This window comes from Meles meles, chromosome 12, assembly GCF_922984935.1.
Source record: "Meles meles chromosome 12, mMelMel3.1 paternal haplotype, whole genome shotgun sequence".
NCBI classification, from domain to species: Eukaryota; Metazoa; Chordata; class Mammalia; order Carnivora; family Mustelidae; genus Meles; species Meles meles.
The window spans coordinates 13835659-13845827 of record NC_060077.1 but is presented as its reverse complement, the minus strand read 5'-3'; the positions used below and the strand labels follow the sequence as shown (position 1 = coordinate 13845827).

Here is a 10169-nt window from a genome sequence, read left to right as displayed (position 1 = left end):
ATTTTGTTTTATCCATTCACCTGCTGGCTGAAGGACATTGGGACTGTTTTTACGGTTTGGCTCTTATTGAATAATGCTGCATTTAACCTTCCTGTATATATTATTATGTCAACAGGTGTTTTCATTCCTCTTTGATAGATACCTAGGAATTATATTGCTGGGTCACATGGTCACTCTGTATTTAACACTTTGAGGAACTCCCAAACGCTTTGACACAGAAACTGCGCCATCTTGCATTCCCATCAGTTGTATATAAAGATTCCAACTTTTTGTATCTTCACCAATATCTATTACTGTTTTTAAATGATAGCCATCTTAGTTGGTGTGATATATCTTATTGTGGTTTCTATTTGCTTTTCCCTAATGCCTGACTCATAATAATATGGAGCATCTCTTCACGTGCTTTTTGGCCATTTGTATATCTTTGGAGAAATGTCTATTCCAATCTTTTGGTCATATAAAAATTTTTTTTGTCTTTTAATTGTTGAGTTGTAAAGGTTTTTATATATATATATATATATATATCCTGGATATTAGCCCCCTCTTTTACATATAATTTCCAAATATTTTCTCCGGTTCTGTGGTTGCCTTTTCAATTTCTTTTTTTTTTAAGATTTTATTTATTTATTCAACAGACAGAGATCACAAGCAGGCGGAGAGGCAGGCAGAGAGAGAGAGGAAGCAGGCTCCCTGCTGAGCAGAGCCTGATGTGGGGCTTGATCCTAAGACCCTGAGATCATGACCTGAGCTGAAGGCAGAGGCTTTAACCCACTGAGTCAACCAGGCGCCTTGTCTGTTCAATTTCTTGATAATGTCCTTTTACCCACAAAATTTTTAATTTCAGTGAAGTGTAATCTATCTCTTTTTTCTTATATTGCTTGTGCTTTTGGTGTCATTTTAAAGAAACAATTGCCTAATTCTAATAAAACTGAGCTTGAGCGGTCTTTCTATATTTCGTCATATTTGTGATTTGCAAATGAATATATTTCTCCCAGTCTATGCTTGTCTTTTCATCCTCTAAACAGTGTCTTTTAGAAGACCAAACATTTTTAACTTTGAGGAAGTCCAATTTATTGATGTGATCCTTCTGAAAACACCCACTGTGGTAGACATCTATCGTCCTTTTTGACTGCCTTCTGTCAGAACACCTTTACTATTATTACAAAAATTCTCCAAAACTGGACTATAAGATAAAAAAAAGAGCCACATGTCCTTAAAGAATAAGATAAATATCCATGAGTAATATAAACAAATCAAAGAGATGATTCAGGGATGACTCCTGGGATTTTGATGAAACAACCAAATGGCTGCTGTGCAGTGAGGGAAAATAAGTCTGGGGAAGGGAAATCAAGAGTCCTGTCTGGGCTGAGTTAAGTTCAAGATGCCCACTGGCATCTCCATGACAAGTCAACAGTTGGATAGGAGTCAGAAGCCCAGGGAAGAGGTCCGCCCTGAGTGGTCTGCAGATCCTAATGCCCAACAGAAGGAACAGCTGGGAACCCCCCTCCACCACAAGGGCCCCTCCAACCACTGCTCTCTCTTTCCTCTTCTTTCTTTTTTTAAATTTCTTTTATTTATTTGACAGAAAGAGATCACAAGTAGGCAGAGATACAGAGAGGCGGAAGCAGGCCCCCTACTGAGCAGAGATTCCCGATGCGGGGCTCGATCCTAGGTCCCCGGGATCATGACCTGGGCTCGATCCTAGGACCCCGGGATCATGACCTGAGCCGAAGGCAGAGACTCAACCCACTGGGCCACCCAGGTGCCCCTCTTTCCTCTTCTTATTCAAGGCTTCTTGACAGAGCAGTCTGCGTGCACTTTTCCCCTTCCCAAACGGCCGCAGTATAGCTCCTACTCCCAACTACTTACTCAAACTCTGCCAGCAAAGTTCCCAGTGACCTCATGTTGCCACACCTAGTGCCTCTCTTCAGCCTTTATCTTATTTGACCTCTCCATGGCTCGTGATGGTGCTTTTCATCTTGCTCCATGACAGCTTTTTCTAGTACATTTCTCTCCCTCTCAAGAGTGCCTTCTCAGCATTTTAGACCGTCATCTTCCTCTCCCTATTCTGTGGCCAGAGGTGTAAACTGGCCTCCACACTTACCTCACATGTCTCTCACTGCTTATCTCTGGCAGGCTTACAGTTTTCTCAACCACAATGTGCAGATGGCACCCGAAGATGGCACAGTACGCAGATATTGCAGCCATGTCTCTAGTTCCTTCAAGCTGCAGATGCAAATGCCCAGTGGCTCACTGTTCATCTTCCCCTGAGAGTTCCCTGACGCTTCTAACTCACTGTGTCAAAACTGAATTCCTCATTCACCTGAGCCCTGTGGTCCTCTCTTGTTTGTGACACCTCCGGTCAGTCTAGTTGCCCAAACCACAAACCCAGAAGCAGTCCTCCCCTCTCCCCTCTCCACCAGCCCCATATCTGGTCAACTACCATCTCCTGTGAATTTTGCCTCCTACAGATTCCCCCAGTCCCTTCACAACCATTTGTCTCCAGCATCATCATTACCCTGGTTCAGATGCTTGGGTTTTGGACATGTCAAGGGTGGAGCATTCAGGTGGAGGTGTTCAGAGTCATTGACCTTGTCCCTGTGCCCTTGATTCCTAGCCAGTGACTGACCTGACATTTAGATCTGGAGTTTGAGAGAGACATGGAAGTGTGAGGACCATGGATCAAGGATGGGGCCCTTGGAGACAAGCCTACTAAAGGACCAGGCAGGTAGATGATTTGGCCCTAGAAGGCACTGTCAGAGGGCCACAATGTGTCAGAATAATACTGTCATGGAATAAAAGGAAAAAGAGGTTTTTAAGAAGGAGGAAGTGGCTGGCATTACTGAGAGTCATGGAGCAGTCAAGTAAAGGAAGGCTGAGGAGAATCCAGTAAAGCTGGCAACACGAGGCCACTGGAGATTATATTGGTTCTCAGTTGCTGCCATAACAAATACCATAGACTCAGCAGTTTAAACCTACAAAGCTACCGTCTCACAGCTTCCGTGTGTTAGAAGTCCAGTGTGAAATAACCGGATTCTCTGCTCAGGGTGTTACCAGCCTAAAGTCAGAGCGGTAGCTGGGGCTGTGGTTCTCAGCTGGGGCCCATGGGCCTCCTCCAACTCTTGCTTCTTGACCAAATTCATCTTCTTCTCATGCTTTCCACCTGGCGCCTCCCTCTGTAAGCCAGCAACGCCAACTGAGTCTTTCTCATGCTTTGAGTCTCTCTGCTTTCCTCCTTGTTTCTAAGGGTTTGTGTAACTACACTGGACCCACCTGGCAAACAACCTATCTGCAGGTCAGCTGATTAATAACCTTAATTACATCTGCAAAGTCCCTGTAATGTCATAACACTAGGGGAGTTAACATCAGAGGGTGAAAGTCACGTGGGCAAAATTCTGCCTACGGTGGACTTGGCTAGAGGATTTTGAATAAGTTGTTAGGGTAGAACCATACTGTGGTGGTTCAGGAAGTGAAGTAAAGTGTGTGTAGACCATTCTGTCAAGAAGCTTGGAGAGGAAGATGAAAGAGACAGCAGGGGCTGGAGGGGGGCTTGGGTTTAAGGGTGGAGGGGGGTTCCCAGCTCTCTCTTCCATTGTGAATCTTGAATTCTGTGGATGGACCCGGCCTGACCTTGTTCCTGTGTTCTTGATTCCTAGCCAGTGGCTAACTTGACGTCGAGTAGATGCCCAGTGGGTACCCTGACCTTAACTCATTCCAGACAGGACTCTCAGCTTCCCTTCTCCAGACTTTCTTTTCCCTCTCTATCAACCACCCAGCGGCTTCCTCAAAACCCCAGGAGTCATCCCTGATTCCTCCCTTGGATTCACCTCCACGTAAGTCCATCAGCCAGTTCTGTGGACTCCACCCCCACCACTCTACCCTGGTCCAAGCCACCGTCATCTCTACTTGGACAGCCACACAGCCTCCCAACGGCTCCTCTGCTTCCATCCTGGGTTCATACAATCCATTCTCCACTTAGCAGCCGCATAATTCTCACTTCTGAAAGCACACCAGATTCTACATTCCCCTCCCCAGAGCCATCCGGTGGTGCCTTGTCACACTTGGGGTAAAACTCAAGTTCTTTAACATGGCCTCAGAAGGTCCTCTGTGACCTGGCCTCTGCCCACCTCCCTACTGCCCTTCCCTGCCCTCACTTTGCCCCAGCGGCCATTCTCAGCCACACCAAGCTCACTTTTGCACTAGAGTCACCCAGTATAGGAGCACACTTTCCCCAGAGCTTCCCACAGCACACACCTCCCCAGAGACACTATTCCTCATCACCTGACTTGAAGTATCTCACCCACTGGTCTCGGTCCCATCACCTTGCTTTATTTTCATAGTTCTCATCACTACCTTACACCTTCTTGTTATTCCTGTAGCTTACTGTCTGCCCACTGTCTGCTAGAACGCCAGCTTTATCAGGGCACTGACCTTGTTTAACTTCTTCGCCACCATCCCCAAGACCTTAGAGGAGTTCCTGGTCAATGTTGACATTCAAAATAGGAATAAGTGCCTTCAGCAAATCACCCTGGAGCACGGATTCTGGTTCTAGGCCTTGCTGCTGCCAAGGCACAGCTGAGAATCCAACGATGTTCAAGGCCAAACAGTGGAGGCAAGGCCTTGACTCACCTCATTCATAGTGGTTATGGGGCCATCCCCGCACACTGGCAGGGGCAAGCTTCAGAAATTTACAAAGGTAATACATTTTTGAAAACCTCACGCCAGCCTGACACCTACACACCCTCACTGTGACCTCCCCAGAAATTCCCTATGGGGCACTGGCCCTCAGCTCCTGTAAATCACCTGTTCCTGGGCAGTTAACGTCTATCAAATCTGGGCTTCAGAATTTCTTCTAGTCAAATCAATAAGCTTTTTCCCAGAAGAAATGGCAAAGATGTGTGTGCCTTCCTGTGTGTGTCTGTACTGAGTCAGGCATCTGCCCACCTTGAGGGTAACCTCAGCGCTTCCTTCCAGCCCAACCTTGGGCCGCAGAATTTTGAGTGTTTTCTGGAGAAAAACTGAGCAATGATTTTGCCATGGGCGGGACGTTGATTGTGCTTTTCCCCACTGCGAGCGGCCCTTTATATATCTCCTGAGGACCATGGCGAGCACATCGGACTGGAGGCTGCTGCTGAGACAGGCTGCGCGCGCGCTCTCGCCATGCTCTCCCACACAGGTATTGCCGGGTCCTGCTGCCCCGCCGTGGGCACGGCTCTGTCTCCTCAGAAAGAGGGGAAGACTCTGGAGGGACTTGGCCAGCGGTGGTGGCAGCTGGGGCAGGCAGGCGGTGTCAGATCCTGTGTCTCACGGCATCGTTCTCTTTCTCCAGGACCCGCCAGGTTTGCCCTGTTCCTGCTCTGCTGCATGGAAACTTCGATGACCTCCCATGCAGCGCCCACCCAAGGGCTACAACCACGCGATGTTCGGAAAATCATCCTGGAATTACAGCACTTGTCGAAGGGACTTTTAGAAGACTACGTGAGTGTCCTACAGAATTCTTCTCTGGGCCATTTCTTTAAAATGCCTTCCGTTGCCCCCAGAAGAACCCTCCTCTTTTCAGACACGAAGCTAGGGCTGTGGATACACCAGAAAGGGATGGGAACAATGAGCCAGGTTATGATGGACTTTCTATGAGGGTTAAAGGCAGAGATTAGTGCAGACGGCCTGAAATTCAAGCACTTCTCATCTACTGTAGATTCTGTTCATCCCCAGCATATTTGGTTCACGGCAGGATGATGTGGATTTTCCTGCCTGAAGCATATCTTTAGAGATGGGCCATCTTGCTTGACTATTTAGGAAACCGCTAGGGAGCCTCAAACATCAACGGACTCAGTGAATTCAGGACGTTAAGATCCTCGCCTGGGGTGGCAGAGAGTCTCTCTTACTGCAGAGAAGGGCAGTTAACAAATTAGCATCTGTTTGTGTACCACTTTGTTGTTTCATTAAGACCCAGACTGCTTCTGGCAGAGGCTCTTCTGAGCCCAACCCCACTGGGAGGAAAGTCTGAGGCTGAATCAATGTGAAAGCTCTCATTTTCTAAGAGCGGTGATCAAGATAGAACCTCGTGGGCAGCTTTGATTAAACAAACAAATAAAACCCCAAACCTGGAAACTACTCATCAAATTGGCCTGGCCCTTCCCTTCCACCCTGACCTGTAAACCTTAGCCTTGGTTGTTACAGACGCCTAGCTACCCGCCAAGGTGACTAGGCAGTTCAGGCTGGGGAGGTGTTCTCAGCATTTCAGGTGAATCCAAAAGCTCTTAGTCCTTAGGAAGAGGGACAGCAGAGAGCCTGGTCTGGAGTCCATGGTATGTTTGAAAAAACCCTGCCTGGCATCTTGGAGGCCTTTCCAGACATGCATATACCCCCTCAATGAGCTGGGGATACATGGGCTTTAACACAGAGTCACAAAGAGCAAGAAGCAGGAAGGAAACCCAGATGCTCTCCTCTTCCCCAGCTCTCTGAGCCCCTGAGCAGCTAAGAGAAGATTCTAGGGGCCTGTGAAGGCCTTGGGCAGAGAGGCAGGGGAGGCAGGATGGAGCAGCGGTTCTTGGCATCGTCTTTGGGATTGCTGCTGACATGGGTTAGAATTCCAGGCCTGTCACTTGACTGGGCCAGCTCTGCAAATGAATGGAACTTTCGTTCTTCTGGGAAGGGAAATAGTGATGATCACAGCCTCACAGGTTCATGGAACCTATTACGAGAGATGGCAGGGGGACACACTCCGCCATCCCAGCCCATCACATAGGGAGCATTCAGACATTAGCGTTGGGGCTTCTAGCTATTACTGCAAATCTAATGCTCACCCATTTCTCCTCCTCATTCCACAGCTGAAGAAAGAGACAGGGGTGCCGGAATCCAACGATACCTTGCTGCCGTGTCTCTCCTCTGATTCCCAGCCACTACGGATCAACAGCTCAGCCATCCTGCCTTATTTCAGGGCGATCAAACCATTATCAGACAAGAACATGATCGATAAAATCATAGAACAGCTCGACAAACTCAAATTTCAACATGAGCCAGAAACAGAAGTTGCTGTGCCTGCAGATACCTTTGAAAGTAAAAGCTTCACCTTGACGATTTTACAACAGTTCTCGGCGTGCCTGGAACGTGTGTTTAAATCACTGAACCCTGGACCCCAGTAGGTCATGCAAGGCCATCGGGTTGAACCTATTCCTTTTGGAACAGCAGACATGTATGAGGGCTTGAGACAATATGACTGACAGCCAAGTGTGACAGCTCTGCTTTGAGTTGTCAAGTCAATTATTCTAATAAATAAACTCAACGAATCCCCAGATGGGCTAGTCTTGGGAGGACTGAGGTATAAATGCGTGAATTAACTTGGAAAGACTTCAGGTTAGGTCACTGTTATCATTCTTAGTATTTACAGAATGCCTTTCTTCTGCAGACTTAAATCTTATCCTCATTATGCTTCTGTGAAGGCAGGAGGGGCCACCTATGTTAATTTATTGGTTTTATTGTATTCAGAGTTGTTAATGTTCCTTGAAGGAACCCTCGGGAATTATTTAATAAATTATATTGAATTTTTCTCATAACCTGTTTTGGATTTTGTGAGGGGGTTAACATGAGTGGCTGGAAATCCAAGCTGGGTGGTGTTAGGGCTGAGGGAGCACGGGACACGCGCTGTGGAAGTGGAGACCATTGTTCTCACTGGTACTTCTCCCCACTGAAAAGGCTCAGTAGCAAACATTGTAATTCCAGCAGCGACAACCATTTTCTTTATCTAGGTCACGTAAGTACCATTACTGTCCTATTTCTATAGGTGAGGACAACTGAGGCAAGGAGTCCTTTAGCCACTTGCCCAAGGCCACACAGGTGTTCAGGGGTGGGACCCAGACTCAAGCTTGCCCTTCACCACCGCTCTGCCCGACATTTGTCCCTCTCTGGACTGGGTCTTAGAAGCACGTCATGGCATGCCTAGTACCCAACAATCCCTCAAGGGTCCTCTGCATATTTCCATGCTGGATTTCCAGGGCCTCTGCTTCTGCAAAGTGCTGTTCCACAATTGCATCCATGAATTTTTCAGAGCCAAACCTAAAGATTTTACCATTTGAATAAATGTTGAGTCCAAAGTTGTGAATGGGTCTTTGAGAGCCTCTGGATTAATGGTTCTCAAAGCATGGTCTCCAGACCAGTGGCATCGGCATCATGTGGCAACGTGTTACAAGGGCACAGCCATGGGTCCTCACCTCACACCTGCTGGATCAGACACTTTGAAGGTGTAGCCAGTGATCTGGGTTTTCACCAAACCTCCACGTGATTGCTAAGCATGCTCAAGCCTGAGAAACCCTGATCCTGAGTTGACCAATACCTTCATCTTCATCTTATTTGCGGGGAGACTGAGGCCCAAAGAGACAGTATGATTTTCCCAAGTTCTTGTATCAGGGGCAATGAGGTTAGGACTCTGAGACATGCAACTCAGCCCTGGAATTCTCATTCTCAGTCTTGTGGGGTTTTCTCCTTCAGTCCCACACAGGGCTCCTAAGCTTCCACATATTGTAGCCTTCGATAACAGTGTTTTGGTCAATCTTTCCAAAAACACCCACCGTGGTGGTCATCTATCATTCTTTTTTTTTTTAATTTATTTGACCGAGAGAAATCACAACTAGGCAGAGAGGCAGGCAGAGAGTGAGGAGGAAGCAGGCTCCATGCGGAGCAGAGAGCCCCATGTGGGGCTTGATCCCAGGACCCTGGGATCATGACCTGAGCCGAAGGCAGAGGCTTTAACCCACTGAGCCACCCAGGCGCCCGTCTATCATTCTTTTTGACTGTCCTATATCAGAACACATTTACTGTTATTAGAAAAATTACCCCAAAACTGGGAAATAAGGCAAAAAGATGACCATGTGTCCTTCCAAAGAGTAAAACTAATATCCACTATTCTGTAGTGATATAAATAAAGGGAGGAAAAAGGACAAATGTTCCTTACAGAATTCCAATTAATTAACATAGAAGGAATGAGGAAAGAGAAAATCACCTTTAGAACATGTGAGCCCTGGGGCACCTGGCTGGCTCAGTCAGTAGAGCATGCAACCTGATGTTGTGGCTGTAAGTTTGAGCCCCATGCTGGGTGTAAAAATTACTTAAAAGTAAAATCTGGAAGGAAGGAAAGAAGTAAGGAAGAAAACAACGCCTCAGTCCTAATTGCTGCAGGCAGTTTCCACAGATGATGGCTAAATTTTTTTTTAAAGATTTTATTTATTTGACAGAGAGAGATCACAAGTAGGCAGAGAGGCAGGCAGAGAGAGAGAGAGGGAAGTGGGAGCTCCGCCGAGCAGAGAGCCCGATGCGGGACTTGATCCCAGGACCCTGAGATCATGACCTGAGCCGAAGGCGCCCCATGAAGGCTAAATTTAATGAGTAAGGGATACCTGGTGGGATGAGTAAGGGATACCTGGGTGGCTCAGTCGGTTAAGCAGCTGTCTTTGACTCTTTTTGACTCCCAGTGTCCTGGGATCGAGCCTGGCAGCAGGCTCCCTACTCAGCGGGGGGTCTGCTTCTCCCTCTCCCTCTGTAATTGTGCTCACTCTCTCTCTCTCTCTCTAATAAATAAATAAAATCTTTAAAAAATAAAATAAAGTAACTGGATGAACTGAAAAGAAACAGGAAATGTGCATAACATCAAAGGATCTTGCCACAAATACTTACTAGTCATTTGGCAGTTTTAACTTATGTCTACAAATTCTTTGATATTCCCTCTCCGAGAGGTGGAGGGGAACTCCCTTCCCCGTGACAGCAGACTGGATCTGTGACTTGCTTCCAACACACGGAGCACAGGAGAGCAGACAGCCGTGCACAGAGGAGACAGCAGCCCTGATGGGCCCCGATGGGAAGGGCGGCTCCTCACCTCTGTGGGGCTCTTTCCCCAAATCCACGACTGGCCCCTTTGTGAGAAAGCACCAGGCAAACCCAAATCAAGGGATATTCTACCAAATTCCTGACCACAACTCTTCAAAAGTGTCACAGTCAGGAAAACCAAGGGAGGACACAAGGGTCTCCACCTGGGGACCAGGGAGACACAGGGGTCGAGTGTAATCTTGGAGGAGATCCTAATAAAGGACATTAGTGGAAAAAAAATGGGAGAAAATCCAAATTAAGCCTGTACGCGTGTTAATTTCTTAGTTTTGATAAATGTACCACAGTTGTAT

At 47.2% G+C, this 10169-nt stretch overlaps 1 protein-coding gene across 1 annotated transcript; it reads left to right on the top strand.

The window, feature by feature from the left end:
* Window positions 1–5160: 5160 nt before the first annotated feature.
* Window positions 5161–7145, top strand: IL31 (interleukin 31). Its single transcript, XM_046024595.1, has 3 exons — window positions 5161–5176; window positions 5330–5478; window positions 6831–7145. Exons 1-3 carry the CDS (start codon window positions 5161–5163, stop codon window positions 7143–7145), a joined length of 480 nt encoding a protein of 159 aa, XP_045880551.1.
* Window positions 7146–10169: the final 3024 nt, after the last annotated feature.

Excerpts from the sequence above, each read along its gene's own strand:
- IL31 (XM_046024595.1), top strand. Across the intron at positions 5,479-6,830 it reads AGGGACTTTTAGAAGACTAC|CTGAAGAAAGAGACAGGGGT; the intron begins GTGAGTGTCCTA and ends CTCATTCCACAG.